General features: G+C 39.8%; 1 protein-coding gene and 1 long non-coding RNA gene across 4 annotated transcripts in view; one reads left to right on the top strand and one right to left on the bottom strand.

Moving 5' to 3' along the window:
* The first annotated feature begins 10 nt into the window (after nucleotides 1–10).
* Nucleotides 11–12,429, top strand: LOC135407013 (uncharacterized). The gene is made up of 2 exons (XR_010426636.1): nucleotides 11–1,826; nucleotides 2,766–12,429. It is a non-coding gene; the product is annotated as an uncharacterized LOC135407013 (long non-coding RNA).
* APC (APC regulator of WNT signaling pathway) overlaps nucleotides 6,958–19,672 on the bottom strand; it is a 74,574-nt gene continuing 61,859 nt past the window's right edge. For all 3 annotated transcript variants that reach the window (XM_064641642.1, XM_064641643.1, XM_064641641.1), the window contains exon 16: nucleotides 6,958–19,642. In XM_064641642.1, coding sequence (XP_064497712.1) covers nucleotides 13,093–19,642 — 6,550 coding nt within the window. In that variant the 3' untranslated portion in view covers nucleotides 6,958–13,092. The remainder of the gene's footprint in view (nucleotides 19,643–19,672) is intronic.

The following is a 19,672-nucleotide window of genomic DNA, read 5'->3' on the forward strand; positions in this document are numbered from 1 at the left end:
GGAAACACCCTGAATAATCAATATAACACTAGCCCACAGGGTGGCGGTGGGTGACACAAAACGCGGCTGGGGGCCGTTGAACCGCCGCGTGGTTCCCTTCGTTCACAGCGCCCCGGCGGTGCTTCAGCCCAAGGACAACCCATCTGATCCAATGTCTCAGAAAGTAACGCGAAGAAATACCTGTTCGGGATTAGCACAGCCTCGTGTGCAATGAAATTAAAAAGTAGGCTAAAACTTAATAAAAAAATTAAGGAGTTACTTGCTGGGTCCAATCCTGTCTCACATCTTCATTAAAGATCTGGGTCACAGGCTGGTTGCACTGGCCAAACTGGGAGCAGGGGCTGATGCACCAGAGGACTGTGCTGACATCCAGAGGGACCTGGACATGCTGCAGAAACTGGTTGACAGGAACCTCGTGCAGTTCAATAAGGGGAAGAGCAAAGTCCTGCACCTGGAGAGGAACATCCCCAGGCACCAGCACAGGCTAGGGACTGCCCAGTTGGGAAGCAGCTTGTCAGGAAAGGCCTTGGTGGACTCCAAGTTGAACATGAGCCAGTGAAGTGCTCCTGTGACAAAGAAGAAAATGGTTTCCTGGGCTGCATTATCAGAAGTGTTGCCAGCAGGTCAGAGGGGTGATCCTGCCCCCCAGCACTGGTGAGGCCACACCTGGAGTGCTAGTCCAGCTCTGAGCTTCTCAGGACAAGACAGACACGAACACAATGGAGAGAGTCCAGGATATGGCCACCAAGATGACGAAGGGACTGGAGCAGCTCATCCTGGAGAAGAGAAGGCTCAGGGGGATCTCACCAATGTGTATAAACACCTGGAGGGAAGGTACAAAGAGGACAGAGCCAGGCTCTTTCCAGTGGGGCCCAGAGACAGGACCAGAGGTGACTCAACACAGGAGGTTCCCTCTGAACATCAGTAAACTCCTCTTCCCTATGAGGGTGACCAAGCACTGGCACAGGTTACCCATGGAGGTGATGGAGTCTTCATCCTTGGAAACACTGAAAAGCTGTATTGGAATGATGCTGGACATCTGGCTCTAGGTAGTGCTGCTTGAGCAGGTGGCTGGACCAGATGGCATCCAGAGGTCAGCCTCAGCCATTCAGTCACTCTGTGGATTTCACAGGGCATATTTTGTGCAGTGTTACACTCACCAGTTAAACTTCATGCAGCAGCTATGTACCAGGACAAAGAACTGAAGGTATTTATTCAGTATTTATCCCTGGTGGTACTTTTTGCCCTTTTTTTTTTTTTTTTTTCTGCTCCACCAACATATCCTGCTCCCTTCAATGAAATCCTGAAGAGGAGGGTGCTGAGACCCACTGCAACACAGTGGTATTTCCAGGGAAGAACTACAAGTACCATTCATGAAAGCTTGAGTTTGAGTTAAGAGTGATGGAGAAGCTTCAAAAAGAAGATTCAGAAAATCAGGCATTTGGCCTCGATTAAGAAGTTGTTTGTCTATTCAGCATTTTGACTGATGAGCAGTTTGGTTGTCTTCTGTATTTGCTCTCAGTACGTCAGAAGTGGATACACTGTACAAAGTACTACACAAAACAGGAACATAAAACTGCGTGGCCCAAGCAGAAGCAGCTTTTGAGAAGGTGACTGCAGCTGTCTGGGACCAAGTCAGCAACCTGGCAGCACCTCACAAGCTCAACAAGCTCCTTAGCAAAAAAAAAAAAGGTTATGAGGTGTGTCAGTTATAAAGGAAGGTTTTGATGCGATAGTTGTCCAGTGCTACAGACAGATTTCTGGAGGGTTATCTCCAGATTACCATCAAGCTGGCTGATACAGAGTCAAGTGTAGCTTCCTAAGAGGTAATCTATTACAAATAATTGTAGATATTTTTTGTTGTTTAGCAGCAAAATGTTCTCATTTTGTTAATAGTAGCTTGGTAATGGATTTCCTGTATTTTTCTTTTAAATCTCCATTGCATGCACAGACTTGTCTATTCAATGATTTTTTATTGAGATACCTACCACCTAAAAAGTGTCAGAGCTGCCATTGTGTCTCTGTGCAGGGCATGTTAATGATCTGACCATAATATGAAACACAGTCATCATCAACCATGTTACAAAGCAAGCTTACTGCCATTTGGGTTTGTCCAGCAATATACACTGCCCTTTCCTTCTGGGACACGTAGATTTGAATCCACCAAAAGGGCACAGACATAAATCTCTGAAGGACAGTGCTCTAGCACTGTTTAAATCAAAGAGCAATCTATCTAATCTAATCTTTTAGAAAGAAATGCTAAGAAATATGTATTTGGTAATATCACAGCTTTGTATACAATTAAAGGAAAAAGAGGCTAAAACCTAATGAAAAAAATATTAAAATTTACTTCTTCATAGTTTTCTCCCTTAGATTTCTGTAATGATTTTAGTTTCTCAATCAGTTTGCAGATCAATTTCTGGTGCATCACCTTGAGCAACACTGCTTTGACAGTATGTTGTTTAAGGCAGTGACACAGCTGCAGTTTGTGAGTGGCACAGTACCACTGTTGCATATTAAGACTGCTCTCAGTCGGTCCACCTAATTCAGGACACTGAGAAAGGTTTTGTGTATTCGTTTAATGTTGTTTTATCTGACAGTTGCATTTCATTTTTTTAATTTGAATTCACAGAGCTTTTTAATACCAACATACTGGATTAATGGCTTATATTTTAAAATAGCATTTAAATTTCTGTAACAGAAGATACACAGGCTGTATCAGTATTTGTGGCAAAGACAAAAATTATTTTCTGCATCTTTTTCAGATGGAAAAATATTTGAAAATTTGTCAGAAATGGAGTTTTTGGAATTACAGATTTGATGATATGGCATACATGACTGACCACTCTGCAGATACTACTATTACATACCAGTCTCCTTCACAGGTGGTAGAATTCACAATATCTCAAAACCAGCATGCTGGAAATGAAGCACTGGTTACAGACCTGTCAATTTAATCCCCATCATCACTGTAGAATGACTTCATTGAGTATATGGCATCCGTTCACTATATTTTTTTCTAGTGGCATAAATAATAAATTTCAAAGTCGAATTCTGCATATTTCCAGCCTGAGGAATTCAGAGACAGAAGTAGGTCACACAGCATTCCAGCCCAGGCACGTTGTAGCTGCATGTGCTTCCTGAATGTCAGCTATCTCTGACCTCAAGAAATGGAACTGTAAAGCACACCTGACAGCTTTTAAACACTTAAATGCAGGATGAAGAGAAGGGATAATTGCTGGTGAGGACAAGGATTGTACACATCTGCAGCAAAATGTCAAGAGTGGAAATAATGCCTTTGGTTAGCAGCAGGATACTGGTCTTGGAAAGCTGTGTATAACTTGGTCAGGTTATTCCCATCTGCTGTAACTGCAGCAAAAGGGGAAGGGGCAGGAAATGAGCACTGCACTACAGACATTTCAAGCAGAGAATTCCCTCACTGTATACAATGTCATCAGCAAGTCAGGTGTCCTTATTTAGATTCTATTTTTACTGTTAATGGTGTCTGGGGAAGAAAAGTAACAAAACCCACCCCAATAAACCCCCCCCCAAAACCCCACCCCCAAACAAGATCACCCAGCAACAAGAGCCCTGTACAAACATGAAATAGAAATGCAAAGTGACTGTGATACATGTTCCTGCCATTCACCTGGGGAAAATGCAGATGCCGTGCATTTAGAAGTGGGAGCCCAAGAAAATCTGGATGGTTTGAGGTGACACAGTTCATAGGTTTTACAGGAAGTGTCACATACAGATATTTATTCAGACCCAGCTTATTCAGACCTAACTTACGTGTTCAGTTTTCTCTCACCTGAGGCAACACTGCATAGTCTAACCATGCTAGAAATACCTATATAGTAATGGGACTAGTGAAGTCATTCAGGAGGGGGTATATTTTTAGATTAGTAGAATAAGCTCTGTATTGAACTGCAGATAAAACACAGAACAAAGAAAGGGGATGTAAAGAGAACTCTTTCTTCATTCAGTGGTCATGGAAAGGAACGGGACAAGATAAGGATTTTCTCCACCATCTTTGTAAGCGAGGATTCCAAAAAGATACTTATAAGTAAAATGTAAGAGCTGGGGAAAAAAGCCAACAACTTTCAATATAGAAACATACTTCATGAAATATGACTCAAGTTGGAAGGAACACACAGGTGTGAACTAGGTCTGTCCAACAGTGAACGTTCCACAGCATAGAGAGAAAATAATGCTCTCCTTCATTTAGTTTTCATAAAACTGGTATTTACTTACCTTGAAACTTCAACATGCAGAGTTAACCATTATTCTTGGTATATGCAACTTTTAAAAGGCTGTATACATCAAAGGAAGTGGTGTCCCTGCCCACAGCAGGGGGCTTGGAACGAGGTGAGCTTTAAGGTCCCCTCCTACCCAAGCCATTCTGTGATTCTCTGATTTTAAATCCGTAGTTTTAACTGAAATCCCAAATCCCGTCTTCTACGTAAGGAGACAGTTTTCTACTGTTTTCCAAAGAGGCACTACCTCATACCCATCCTTCAGTGATCAGCAACATGGTGTTGTTTATGAATCAGCAGAAGCATCACTTTTGTTCATCTCAATGGTAGAAGCCTATAAATAGTGTCAGCAGCTTTTTTTAAGGCATGTGGGACGTTTTAAAGCCACATCCAGCTTACACATTTCAATCTGTGTTAAGTGCTGCCCCACAAGAGGAGCTGACAAACGGCCTTGAAAACAGCCATCCTGACTTGTATGGTGTTTAGAGCCAAAAGTCTTTTGGATTATGTCACCTAGACACAAGCATTAACTTGCATGAATTAATGTAGGAAGTACAGCAGACAACATACACAGTATTTTACTGAGATACTGGGGGGAATATTGGGCACCATATTGCCAAGACTCTACCCAAATCCCTATTAGCTGGCAACAGGGGAAGTGGCAAAGTGGAAAAATATGGATTTGTACTCATCTCTCATTCCTTCTGATTGCAAAGCCTGCATCTCTGAAGTACAGACCTCAGTTTTACAGTCATTCTTTGTCCTTCTGTTACCCTTGTAAAGCAGCTGACAGCTGTGTAAAGTCACAGCTATGTACACTGGGCTTCTAAGATCAAAAGGAACCATCAGTCATCTGTGTGTGAAACAGTAATACAGTATTTGCACTGAGTTCATAGCTTTTACTTAAGCTAGATTTCCACTTCTAAGAATTCCAAATGATTTATGCCCTGGGTTTGGTTAGGATAGAGCCAATTTTCTTCCCAGTAGCTTGTACAGTGTTGTGTTTTGGATTTAGTATGAGAATGTTGATAATGCACTTATGTTTCTGTTGTTGCTAAGTGGTGCCTATACTAAGTCAAGGACCTTCCAGTTTCTCATGCCCTGCCAGGAAGAGGCTGAGGGGCACAAGAAGATGGGAGAGGGCACAGCCTGGACAGCTGAGACAAAGTGGCCCAAGGGATACTCCAGACCATATGGCATGATCCTCAACATATAAAGTGGTAGAAAAGCTTGCTGGGGGACCACTGCTTTAGGGACTGTCTAGGAATCAGTCAGCAAGTCACGAGCAATTGTATTGTGCTTCACTTGTATAGTCTATATTATTATTATTGTTATGAATACTAATAATTATTATTGTATTTATTTACTGTTTATTAAACTATCTTTATCTGAACTCGTGAACTCATGAGTTTCTCACTTTTACTGTCTCCCCCACCCGACTGTAGGGGAGCAGGTGAGTGGCTGGGTAGTGCTTAGTTGCTGACTGTGGTTAAACAGTGACACTTAAACACTTTAAAAGTGTCAAATAGTCCATCGTGGTTGTTCAACTGCTTAACGGAGTAAGAAAAAAAGGATGCCAACTCCTTCTCATCCCACAATGGAATAATAACAAAATAATAATAACAAAGTACTACCACAAATAATAAAAATTGGGAGATATCTCATAATTCATATTATGGCTTAATTTTTACATCTACTTCCATAGTTACTTCCACTCTAATTGTGTGCCATCACATTAGATGAACTTACCAACAGCCTAAGTAAGATGCATAGGTCTTTCTCCCCCCCAACAATGTGTTTTTAATATGGAGGATTGTTAGAAAGGACAGAGAGAATTACGCTTAATCTACCTTCATTTGCATTAAATATAATTCTCAGTCAAAATCTCCTTGTTTTCATGATCCATACTGACTTCAAAGTGCTGGTGATAGTTATGGTTGTATTTTTTTTTTAAATTCTTAAAAAAAAAGTTTTAATTTCTAGCAAGGGAATTTCCTTTTCTGCATATAAACCAACACCTAAGAGCACTTTTTTTCCTAGAATAACTTCAGATACAAATTAATCAGTCCTGAAATTAGAGCTCATCTCAATTATGAAAGTGTGGTACAACCATCAGAAAACAAAGGATCTTAGTAAGTCAGCAAAAATGCCTTTTTTTAGTTTAAATGCTTCTGTCAAAGCCAAAGTGAAGTGCAAAATATGCATGTAAATATAAATATATGTGCATGTGTGTTGGGAATTAATTAACCTAGGTCCCTTAATAATCTACTCAGGGACTAAAGAATTCATTCATTATGGAAAGACTTTGTAAGTAACTGAGTCTCTGCTGTGCTTATGAGTCATAACGAAATAAGCCTTCTTGTGAAACTTTCGTAGGTAACAAAGAGATTATGGAATTACACTGTGTTGGAACTACATTTTGTTTTGTGCAGCTTGTTTTAAGATAAAACATGGAAGAGAACACGGAGCTCAACTAGCAAACCACACGTCTCCCAGGTTCTTTCTTCCACTCGCTTATCTGAAATATGACTACCACCAAAATGGAACTGCATGGGATTTTTTAGAGCATTTGTTCTGATATCCTGAATTACTCAAGTGTCTTAGCAGCAACTTCCTTTTTAAATGAAATCATATTTCTAATACAGTGGACAGACACCTAACTTTCAGTAATAGCCAAGAAAACAATTCCACTCTGACAAGGTGCAATCAGGAGGAAATTTTATATAACACTGCAAGTAATAAATAAATTATGCATAGCAAGACTAAATTCAGAATAAGTATATTGTGAAACAAAATACATTAGAATAATTGAAGAAAGAATTAATTACAGAGTTAGGATATAAACAGTAATGCATCCCAGGCAGAAGCAAACAACAAAACTGAAGGAAATATAATTGTGGGCTGAGTTTGTTCAAGAGAAACAACATTTACAGGTGGGAAAATGCATCTGATCTCACAGGATGACAATTTGCTTGCAGAGAACCAGCACAAGCTTTATGTATGTTACATCCCACCACAAAGTAGGGCATTAGATACTGTTTGTATGTATGGCTTGAGGTCTGGACAGAAGTGCATTTTACTCAGTGAACCAGCTCCTGCTACACCTTCCTGAAATCCTAATTGCCATTCCACAGCCACTCAAGCAAAGGATGTTTCCACAAACAGCAAAATTTGAATAATTTCCTGAAATCCTGAAGTGGCAGAAATTCACAAGTACATAAGCCTGTTAACTATGTGGAAATTTCCTAAGAAAGGTAATTTGCAAAACTACACCAGGGAGGCGTTACCCAGGCTTAGAGTAAATAAACAGCACTTCTGGTAAACTGAAACTTGAGAGCAGGAAATTCATCTTGGCATCACAAGTTAATTGACACCTGCATTAATTACTGTTGTGAACTCTTAAAGCTCTTCTGCACCACACCAAATTCCCTTGCACTTCCAATATGTAACCAAACACAACACGTAACCAGTTAACTTACCATTCTGACTAAAAACTCAACCTTAACTACGTAACATTCTCTATAAACACATTTACAGATACAAACTGTTATTCTGCATATAGGAAACTATGCTGCAGGAATTGTATTTCTACACATGATTTCAAATGAAATTAAAAGTTGGCATCTCTTCTGGTTAAACGTAAAAGTGCAAAGGAGATGGCTGTGGAACCAGAGAGTGAATACACTTGGGTAATTTGGTATTAAGAAGGTCCTTGAAGATTTAAATGTGTGGAGAAGGTCATGCTTCACATTAACTTCACTTCTGATTCACAGCTTCATCCAAATCACACATCTCATCAAGAACAAAGCTGTTGGACAGGTGGATGCAACTTTGCAAGGCATTACAGTAGATGCATGAAGTTGTGTTAAGGTGTAAGTCTACATACGATTGCTAGTGATGCTCTTATGGCTGTTCATACCATTTCATGAAAGCTTAATGAGAAAATACATTTTGGGAGGCATCTAGTAACAACAGGATTGTTAAAGAGCTTGTAAGGAGAGTCCACCTAAACATTTTCCAGATCATCCCTACAAGAACACTGACCTCACCAAGGAAGGGAGATGTTCTCTCCCTCTTCATGTCCCCTCTAGAAAACAAATAGTCGCAATTAATCTTTTTAGTGGAAGGATTACTGCATTGAATTCAGTATTGCAAATCTAAAAATTGTCTCCTTGAAGTTTACATATGGTAGACTCCTTCTTTTCTTTGGGTACTTTTGATGAAGAAATATTTCTTTTCCACATCTACAGACTTATGTAATACTTCTGAAGTCATTTGTCAGAATGTCAAGGATAAAGGACTTACCCAAACATCAGGTATTTAAATGCAAAGCACTAGGAGCCATTAGGCAGAAGTTCAGAGTTAAAAAAAAAATAAATCCAACTTTAATTTGCTTTTGCTGTGTCAAAAAGGGTGAAGTTCTGCAACTAGCTTAAAATTGCCTGCCATGGCTCAATCCAACCCACTGACCACCCAAAAAGGAAACTATTCCAACCTCTTTCAACTAGCTCTAGCTAGTTATTTTTTTTCCTGCTAGCTCAGGTGGCACTTGTACAACTGTGCAATGAGTAAATTCATACTAAATACAGCACTAATTCTACTGCCTTCATCAGAAGGGCAGGTAGGAAGTGAGCAAGTCTCCTGAGAAGTCACATGAGAGCCATGGTTCACAGCCAAGAGCATGGAATGGAAAAGAAACTTCTATCAACAACACATCCCATTCCTCCAATCCTGGAAATTGCATGGATCTTTATCCTTAAGAAGAATGAAGAAGCTAATACACTTATCTCCTTGGAAATACCCATTTCTGTTAAGGGGGTAGGGGGATGGACAGCTATGAAGTACTGCAAAGCAGCCATCAAATAATTCAGTTGTCAGATTATCAAACAAAGGTTTTGCAGTTTCATGGTCTACTGGTATACTTTCAAAATAAAACCTCATTAATTTGTGCACAAGCTGTTCTCTCTTTGGTGCAGCTTATGCAATTTACTAAGGATGAAAGGGAAGTACATCCCTGGGACAACATGACTGACTATCTCTAAAACCATCCCTTTTCTTTCCCTCCTCTTTCACCGAAGAAGACACAGCAGCCAGCTTCCCACAGCCATCAAAGGTACTAGTCTATGTTGAAGAATACTTGGCTTACTGAAGTTTATAGCATAAACTCTACTTGTATTCTGCAGCCAAATCCTGCTTGAAACAATACTCCAATCTCATCAGGAAACTGTGGCAAGGCTTTCAATTTTTAAACTGTCATATCTGACAGAATTTTCAGGATTATTTTTAAGCTTTAAGGGGAAAATACTCTTGATAAAGAACTGCACATGAAAAATAGATTAGTTCCTCTTTAAAGTTTGCAATATTTAGTCAGAAGACCTTTCACAGAAACTGAGCAGTAACCTTAACTATGGCACACTGCAAGAAACTAAAATGGAGGTACATTTTAAAAAGTGACTAATTACAAATTGTGGGGAGGTCACATTTCTGCTTTTCACATCAAGAGGACAAAGCTATAAGACAGTCTGAAATGAGTTTGATGAGTTACTTTTCAATATAAACTAATCTTTAATTACAAGTTTGGTATGTTCTGGATATGATAAACTAATTCAAGGACTAACTAAAGGTCTGAGCACAAGTCACAAAAAGTTCTACCCAAAATTGGTAGAAAGAAAGGCAGTGCATCCCAGAAGAACAGTAAATTCAGTCTTGGTTTCCTTAGCTCCTTGCTTTTCTTTGTTTTGTCTTGACATAAATAATGTCCTCTTACCTGCTGTGGCAGCTTCTTACAAATGAAACCAAGAACAAGAGTAAATCTTTAGCAGCATAAATCAAATCTGACTATTATGAATCTAGAAATAATTAAAAAAAATCCAAGACCAAATATACTTATTGCAATCATTTTTCATGTTTTCAATTTTATATTTCTGGGATCTCTTTTTATAGTTTAGCTTAGAATATAACTTTATATCCCCATCATAAATCAAACATCATGGATGTCTTTAAATATTCTGAAAGGCTCTTAGTGGATACTAAGTATTTTAGATAAAGAATCAGAGAAAATGTAGATTTGGAAGAGATTTCAAAAGATCACCTAAGCCCATCTCTGCACACAGGCAATATGAAATATACTACAGTCCATCCCTATGAGATGTTTCATAAACCTCTCCTTAGAACTTCTATAATGGAAATTTAACAACTCCCATGGGAAGCATATTTTAGTGTATCACTACCCTTATAGTTGGGAAGTTTCTCTAGCCTGTCTTTGCTACAAATATAGGTTACTTATGAGGATATTAAGAGAAACTTCCCAATTATAATGATCATGAAGTATCCCCACGACTATTTCGAGAAGCCACTACAATTTTCAAAGACATTCTGGTGTTTGATACGCATACAATTACTTATGGTTTCACCTTATCTTCTGATTAAAAAACTGATTTCAGTAATTTTTCAGTTACAGAACTGAAATCAGAATTTCTTTACTGAGACTGAGTTTACCTTTAATTCTTAAATTGACAGGACAAATAGGTAATGCTGATGTTAAACAACTATTCTGGATTACGTGGTGTATTTTTGTGTTAGTTGTTAAAAGCCCATCACAAAAAAAGTATCACATAATTTACAAGAAAAGTGGTCTTTCATTTAAAACTCAAATATCTGTATTCTACTCCAACAGGAAGTCCTGACTTTGAACACATCACATAATCTGTCTCTATTTCATCTTTAACAGGACACCAATATTCCTATTAGAAACTTTGTGAAGATACTATATGCAAAATATTTCAAATGCTAATACAAGGATTGCTGCTTGTTAACAGGTTCACCAGGTGATACAAGAACATGGCATGTCTCTAAACAAATCTGATAGGAAGCAAAGAACAAAAGTGCAAGTAAGATACCACTTCTGCCCAACAGGTATTTTTGGTATTGGCTTTTATATAAATTGACTTCTGCCTGCTGATAGTATCTTGATTCTGTTCATAAATCAGCACATGTCTTACAGTGAGTTCAACTGACTCACTTCAATATCAGAAGTACAAAAGCCACAGAAGTGATACACTCTGCAACTGTGTTAAAGTTACCATAAAGGTAAATTGCTCTGTTTCAGGGCTTCCTGAAATCAGGGCATTCTGAATTCTAAATAACCAGTATTTAGAAAGCTAACTTTAGAACAGTCCAGTTGAGATACAACAAAACTGACAAACCATTTCATGGTTTTTTCAAAAATGCACAGAATGGTTAATGTTCCGTTCTCTCATGTTTGTAATTTAAATCAATTTTCATCTAAATTCAGACTGTATTTTTAAAGCACAAATCTGTTTTTTTTCAGCATTGTTGTAGCACTATCTATATTTGCATCAAAAAAACTCGAGGCAGCAAATGCCCTGTTTATAGATAATTCTTTTTCTGCTAAGATAACAAATTTCTTGCTGCCATGGGATTCTTGCGATATTTTTCTGTTCATAATTCTTAAAAAATAAATTAAACAAAAAGCATAAAGATAGCAAATAGAATTAAATTTTATCTTATAGTCACTATTTCACATTCTACATTATATCCCCAATTAAAAAAACTTTTGTTTTACAAATATTATTTTTATAGATACAATATTGTTTCAGGCTTGCAGTCATGAGAACAATTATACTGCTTGGCTACTGGAAATACCCTGCGTTTAGCCTTGTTATGCACCTGAGATGTGTGAAACTGTCTCAATTACAAATATATTACAGAAGACCTAGGGCCTGATCCCATAGCTGTTCAAAGCATCCTACAACAGCCATTTGTCAGTGATAAGGAAGAACAAATATTGGAGGTGCAGAATTCTACTGGATCAGGCCTTAAGTGTAAGTGCATTATACAACACATTATATGGTGACATCTCAAAATAAAATACTGTATTTTTATGTAATGCAGAAGTAACACACACAACTTACATATAGTAATAATTTATTCTGAAATGTTCATTTTAGTCTCTGTTGAGACATGACCCACGTCTCATTAATAAAAGAGCAGCCATCTCACCTCAAATACCAGAATATACAACAAGTTACAGCATAGCAAAAAAATTCTACCTACTTTAAGATAAAATCTAATTCAGGTAAAATAATTTTGTTCAAGGTTTTACAGTTACACAGTTGTTTTTTGTGGTTTTTTTTTTTTTTTTTTTTTTTTTGCAGAGCACAAAGAAAGTGTAAATTGTTACACTATAACTATCTATGCACATTATGGGACCACAGAAATGTTAATCATCACTTCATAAAATGAACCATCAGTTCCATTCATGCAGAAAAGCAGGCTAGGAAAGCTTGTTCAGCGGAAACCATATTACTGTGAATTTCACAGCCACATGATTAATTACTGGGTTAGATGGACTCACAAATACTAAAAATGAGTATATTTTTTTTTTTGCATAAATAATACCAATTCTTCCCTGATGTAGTTTAGTTGGTGTGTAATCTAGAAATTACTGATAAAGCAGTATGACTGTATCTTCTCTATCTGCACTATGCCATGACTTTAATGACAAGCAGTATTCAAAGGATTATGGGATGGGATGCTAATACATGTTAAACATACTATACAAATATACTTGTGTTAGCAATTTTATTCCAAACTGTCAATCGGGTATTCCTGCAAAATATTACCAGTGAAGACAAAGTATACTATCAAATATGGCTTCCAGAACAAGGACCATCTAACAAGAATCAAAGCTATTTACAACAAATAAAAACAACAGGAAAAAAAAAATCAATCCCCATTTTTTCTTGTTTCATTTGAAACAAAGTTTCTAAGTAGCTGCTGTATATAATACAGTTCTATTTATTTTTTGTTGCACTTAAACAGAAGTTACCAGGTAAGACCCAGAGTGACGTTTAGGGCTTTGGGTTCCACTGGAGTCTGTGTTCTCAGACTTGGTGTCACGTTTCTTGGTGCTGTTGTTCACTGGAGTTGGAATCTGTGAGGGCCGAGCAGAACTATTGTCCACGCTGCTCTTCCTGCGGCTTGGGTTGTAGTTGAAGGGAGTCACCCTTGCTGCCACAGCACCGATGGGGGAGCTGTGCTTGCTTGAGCTACTGGAACTGAATGGTGTGCGCTCACTTACAGTACTTTCACTAATTTCTGGTGCAGGAACAGGATTATTCTGCAGAGGCTTTGTTTCAGTGCCTTTCTTGTCTGGACTGTCTATCTGAAAGAAAGAGTTCAGACGGTTTTCTAAGCCAACAGTACGAATAGGAACACCTGCACTCCCTGGGGTTTGCTTTTCTTGAATCTCTTTAGGATCTTTACCATTCACACCCCCTTTCTCTGAAACGCTGTCAATAACAGGGGGAGTATTTCCAGTTGGGGACCTTCCAGATCGAGGGTTGTTAATTGGGCAGTCCTCTATCCTCACCCATACATCCTCTGTCTTAGAGACAGCTGGTGCCATCTGGTAGATGAGAGTTTTGGACTCGGAGCCATTTGTGGCACCCAAGGAAGGATCGTTCATTATCTGAGGAATTTCATTTTCTTTTATTTTTCTCCAAGTACCTTTTGCTGGTGCTTGGCTTTCTTTACTTTGCTTGTGTCCAGGAAGAGAACTTCCATGTTGCTTCTCATCTTCACTTTTTGCCTTTTCACTGGACTCTGAGGAAGCTGAGAGAATTGAGGAGGAACTTCCAGTTCTTCGCCAAGTGCTTACACGAGGGAGGGATGAGGAATGCTTACTGTGCTCACGCTTCCATGTTCCTGATCTATTGATCAGCAGTCTAGATGGACTTTCGGAATGAGAACGAGCTATGTCGTGACGCTTGGCTGGTCTCCCATCATATTCTACAGAAGGGCTCTGATTAGGGGCTAATTTTCGCCAACCACCAGTCTGGGCAGTTGAATGAGTGGATAAAGACATATCAGGAAGAGACGGACTCAGAACTGGGGTCTGTAGTTGGGACCTCGTGGGAGAATCTGGCCTAGAAGGAGACAGAGATTCAAATGAAGCTGACTCTTCTAATTTCCGTCTCAGAGTTGGGCTTGGAGCCTCTTTAATAAAAGTTGACTGACGAACGAGAACGGGTCTCTCAGACCTGTCAGATTCACTTCCACTAGATTTTGTGGATGACATTCTGGATAGATCAGTCTTTTTGTTTGATCCACCAGCACTGAGAGCCTGGTTTAACCCTTTTGAAGCAGACTCACTTCGTGGAATGCTACTGGTACTCTTAGGTAAGGCAGTTTGCTTTGTAAGGTTTTGCTGGCTCATCTGCCTGCCTGGTGGTGTGTATGACATTCTACCTGAACTTGAGGATTTAGTTGAAGCTGTGCTCGGAGATGATGTTCTTGGCAACTGTGACAGTTTGTTGGGAGGACTTATACCATTTCTTCCCGGGGAAATGGAGTTTCGCCCAGGAGATTGCAGAGGCCTACTTAATGGCTGCTGCTGAGGTCTAGAAGGAGTGGAGTCTCTAGACCCTGATCTAGATGGTCCTTTACTTGATCCACTCTGATTCAATCCCGATGGCTGCCTTGTTACAGGAGCTGGCTCAGATTTCACTGATGACTTGGCTCCTCTTGGAGAACTAGTCAAACTTTGGCCTTCACTGGGACTCTTGGAGTTCATGTTTTTGAGTGGGGGTCCTTTTTTGGAAACAGGACTAGTACTTGAAGAACTATTTCGAACTCCTGGAATATGGATCATTGTTCTACCACGTGAAATTGAAGGCACACTTGTCTGTTGTGATTGCTTCAACTGGCTTGAAACTTCAGAACTGGAGCGAGCTTTTCCTGTGATCATACTTTTATACACCTTCTTCCCTCCTTTGATTCCCCTGCTTTCTGACTCTACTTTTTTAGACTCCAGTGTACTTTTCTCTCCTGGCTTAATAATTCTTGGACCTTTATTGCTAGTGAAGGGCTTTTCTTCTTGGTCTGGGGTAAGATGAAATGGTGACCCTAGAGAAATACCAGATTTTAATGAAAGGATAGAATCAGAGTCTGATGAGGCTTGTCTAGACAGTGATGCAGCAGCTGCAGCTTGATGCAAGCTACTGACTATAGAATTTGCACCTTCTTGTATAGCTTTCCAATCAAAGTTCTCTGAATCAGGTGAAAAACCATGTTCTGAATCTGGCCTCTGTATCTCTCTCAAATCCAGTGTTAAATCTTCTGCCAGTATGCCACCAGTATTTCTGGAATTATTCTTTTCGCTTTCACCCTTCATTCTTGAGGGCTTTTTCTTTTTAGGCATAGCAGAACTAATGCATTCCTGCAAAAGATCATCTTCTGAGTCAATGCTAAGGGAACTCAGAGAGCTGTTTCTAGAGAAACATACAGGAGTATCTTCAACATGAAATGATTTAGGTGCATAACCAGAAGTCTGTGGTCTGTTGGATTCCATCTGTGAATCAGGAGCCTCGGGACGTTTCGCAGGTTCCCCTTCTTTGTTGTTATTGTTTTCTTGATCAATGTCACTGAGGGAACTAAGCGATGAATTGCGGGAAAAACAAACAGGTGTGTTTTCAATAGCAAAATTCTGCATTTTCTCATCTGTAGCTGCCCCTCGGTCTGGAATATCTTTAGCTGACTGAGAGAAAGCTTTAGGCTGGCTTCTGCCTATTGGATGTTTCTGACAAACTTGAGTCCTGTTACTTGGCTGCTGATTTGAAGACTGTTCTGGGTTAGAGCAGTCTTTATTTTCTGTTTCCTTTGCTTCTTTTCCTTTTCTTAACTCTGCCTTCTCTCTTGAAAGGTCAACATCATCATCATCAAAATCTAAAGAACTCAGGGAATCATTCCGTGAAAAACAGTAAGGAGTTCCCTCAATAGGTGTGTAATGATGAGGGGAATCAAATGCAAAGCTTCCTCTTACACGCTCTTCATTATTTGGCAATTTGTCATGAAAGTCTCTTGAATTATTTTTAAGGTTCTGTTTCTTTGCATCTCTGTTCTCTGGGTAGCCTCTTTCATTACTAACATTGCTTTTGGGCTCTGTGCTTTTTCTTATGCGTGCTCTGTATTCGTTATTTTGGGGAACAGGCTTTACTGGTGATGTTGGCTTCTTTTTCTCACCTTCTGGTTGGTTTTTATTACTTAGAGATGAAGAAGCTTGTTGAATTTGATCCATTATCTTCTTCACTCTGAAAGGTTTGTGACTTTTTCCTTTTGGCATAGCTGAGTTAATGCACTCAGCCAGAATATCACCCTCTTCTGTTTTGTCATCATCCAGACCTGAGGAAACCACAGCTGAGCTTTTTGCTCTCTGAGCATCTTCAGTACTTCTCCCTTCTGTGGGAATGGTGTCCCGCTTTTCAAACTCCCCTGACTCTGCTCCCACACCCACACTGTCTACATTGGCCAACTCACTCGGTGGTGACTCTATTGTGAGATCACTCAGAGATGTAGCTGTAGAAAAATTTATTGGTGTCCCCTCAACACAGTACACCCGTGGCATATCATCTCCTGGTGTAAAACTCACATGCTTTTGCGATTGCAGTCTGCTTTGTGAAGGCAAAAGTTTGTAAACTGGCAACTGGCTGGGCTTTCTGGCTACAGGAGGAGGTATTTTTGGAGCAGATGCTTGAGAAGGCTTTTTGGCTTTACGTGAAGACTTTGTTGGCATTGCAGAAATAATACATGCTTCCAGTATTTCAATATCATCATCAGAATCATCCAGAATGTCTTTTTCTGCTTCAGCGGGCTTCTCTGATTTCTTCTCTTCATTATCCTTTGTATCATCTGACTGTTCAGGTTCTGTCTCATTTCCATGGTCATTTTCATGAACCGGAGGCATTATTCTCAACTCTGCATCTTTCTGTATAAATGGCTCATCTAAGCTCAGAGCACTCAGGCTGGAAGAGCAGGAAAACCCATCCGGTGTGCTTTCTGTGGCAAAATGTAATAGTGTATCAGCATCTGGCAGTACCTGAACTCTCTGAACAGCTGCATTTACAGCTGCCTGTCTAGGACCAGGCTCTCTCTTCTCTGTACTGTGTACTTTTCCCTTAGGTACCTCTCTTTTTACTTGAACCCCTTGAGCGGGTGGTGGTGTTTTACTTCTGCTTGGAGGCATTGTTTGTCCAGGGCTGTCTGGAAGGTCACTGGGACTTATAATACCACTTACTATTCCACTGCAAGGCTCACTTTGAACTGAGCTGGCAATTGAACGACTTTCAAAACTATCCAGAGAGCTTACAGAGGTACATCTACTGAACATGAGTGGTGTTTCCTGTACATAATGTTCTGGCGGGCTTTTAGGAGTTTGTGCACCACTCTTTGAGGGAGATTTGGCACCTGAAGAAAATTCAACAGCTTTATGTCTAGAAGAATCAGAAGGAGACAAGCTAGAAGTTTGAAGTCTACTTGATTTTGCCCTGATGTTTTGTGATGTAGATGTGATTTCACTTACTGCACCTTCTGTAGGCAGAGCCCCACTGTTTTCCTTTAGTTCTGCGATCTGTAGTGTGTTATTTGCATCTGTGCCACGTGCAGATTGATCACGCCCTATTTCATCTTCAGCTGATGATAAAGATGACAAAGAGCTACACCTTGAAAAGCATATTGGGGTATCTTCCACGCAGTAAGTTTGTATAGTTTCCTGGTTAATAGAGGGAGTCTTACAGGAGGTCTTCTGTGCATGACCACTTCTGCTCTGTGCAGAACTTGGGTGCAGCTGGGTCTGTCTCTTTGAACCAGCTGAGGGAGCTGATGTGCTCCCACTGCTTGAGGGAATATGGTCAGTTTTAGTGAGTTGCACAGAAGTCTTTGGAAAAGTAAAAGATGGCTTCTGAGAAGGCGGTGGAACTTCTGTTGAGTATTTTAAACTATAATCAATAGGCTGATCAACATGATGCTCCTCTTCATTGTACTTTATGCTATAATTAGTTGGTCTGTCTTCCTCTTCATGTTGTTCCTCCTCAGAGTAACGTTCACTATAGTTGGTTGGCTTGTCATCATCATAGTCATCAACCTGGCACAAGGACTGGTTTACTTTCTGATTCATTCCAAGAGCTGGGCCTACTCTGTTCTGATCTGAACCACTGGATCCTCTTGATCTAAAGGAAGAAACGCACTCCTGCTGTCCAAAAGGTGACTGATATTTCATGTGTTTATCATCTCCACTTTCAGCATACACGGGATAGGTTGCATTTTGGCTTCTTGACTGTCGTTGTTCATTTTGTTTCATTTCATCATCTATTACATGCTTAGGCCTTGCCCATCTTTCATTCTGAGAGGGGCTTTGCCTTCCAGAATTTAACTGTTCATCTGAGTATTTAAGACTATAATTAATAGGAGTGTCTAGTTCTCCATCATTGTCATCCATATGATTTGCACTATGAATCTTGTGTGCCAAGTCAGCTGGATATTGCCCATAACTACAAAATTTACTTTCATCATCTTCAGAGAAGGATTCAATGGAAGGTTTCATTTGGCCTCTTTTGCCATAGCCATCACTGCTGCTGACACTATTTAAACTATCATTTGAAGCTCTTTTGTATTCCATTTTTGTGTAAGGCACAGGACATGTCCTGTTTGAATTCTCAGATTTAGGGAAGTATGTATTTGAGTGAGTATGGGCAGTGGTTGATCTCCTTGAGTCATTTCTGTCTTCAGTCAAACTGTGCATTTCAGAAGTGGAACTAGAACTTCTGTCTTCTTGCGGAATGTGCATGCTTGTTACTTCCTCCATAACTTTGGCAATCTGACCTGCAGCAGTAGAAATCTGCATTCCTAATCTCTTAGAGGAGTTTCCAGTACTCTCTGAAGCAGGATGATAGGTATTTAAACCTACTGCTCGATCCCTGTCAACACTTCGGTCTTTCTCAGAACGAGAACTTTCTGTGTTTCCTCTACTGGAAGAGGAGGAGCCAGGCAATACTGCAGTATTTACATATGGTGAAAGCACAGTCATATTACCAGCATTAAAACTCTCTGATCTGCACACACCATCATCATCGCGACTGGCATCCAGGACATACTCGCTGTATATATTTTGCTTATGTCTCTGCTTATTACGGTGAGAAGCTTTTGGGCTTAAATTATCAATGTTGTCAAAAGTCTCTGATAAATGCTGAGCATCTAATTCTGCTTCCAGTGCCTTTTGTTTTCTGACATGAAGAGATGGCAAGCTTGATCCTGGAGACATAATGTTGGCATCCTTATATTTGGCTGGCCTGTTTGCCATGAGGTTTCTCAGGGCTGCAGCACTACCCATGGCTATCATTTTGTGTTTTGAATGGATGAGATTTTTTAGCATGCTGACGGCTCCCATGTCCCACAGCGCCTCCTGATCCTTTGCATTTCGTGCAGAAAGATTCCACAGGGTCCCACATGCATTACTAACTATTGTCAAACTGTGTGACTTCAAGTGTTGTAACAAGGTTTGTAAGCAGCTGTTCTCCCGCAAGATTTGCCTGGTGTTGAGTAATTGAAAACAAACATCC

The sequence above is a fragment of the Pseudopipra pipra genome, chromosome Z, assembly GCF_036250125.1.
Source record: "Pseudopipra pipra isolate bDixPip1 chromosome Z, bDixPip1.hap1, whole genome shotgun sequence".
Lineage (NCBI taxonomy): Eukaryota > Metazoa > Chordata > Aves > Passeriformes > Pipridae > Pseudopipra > Pseudopipra pipra.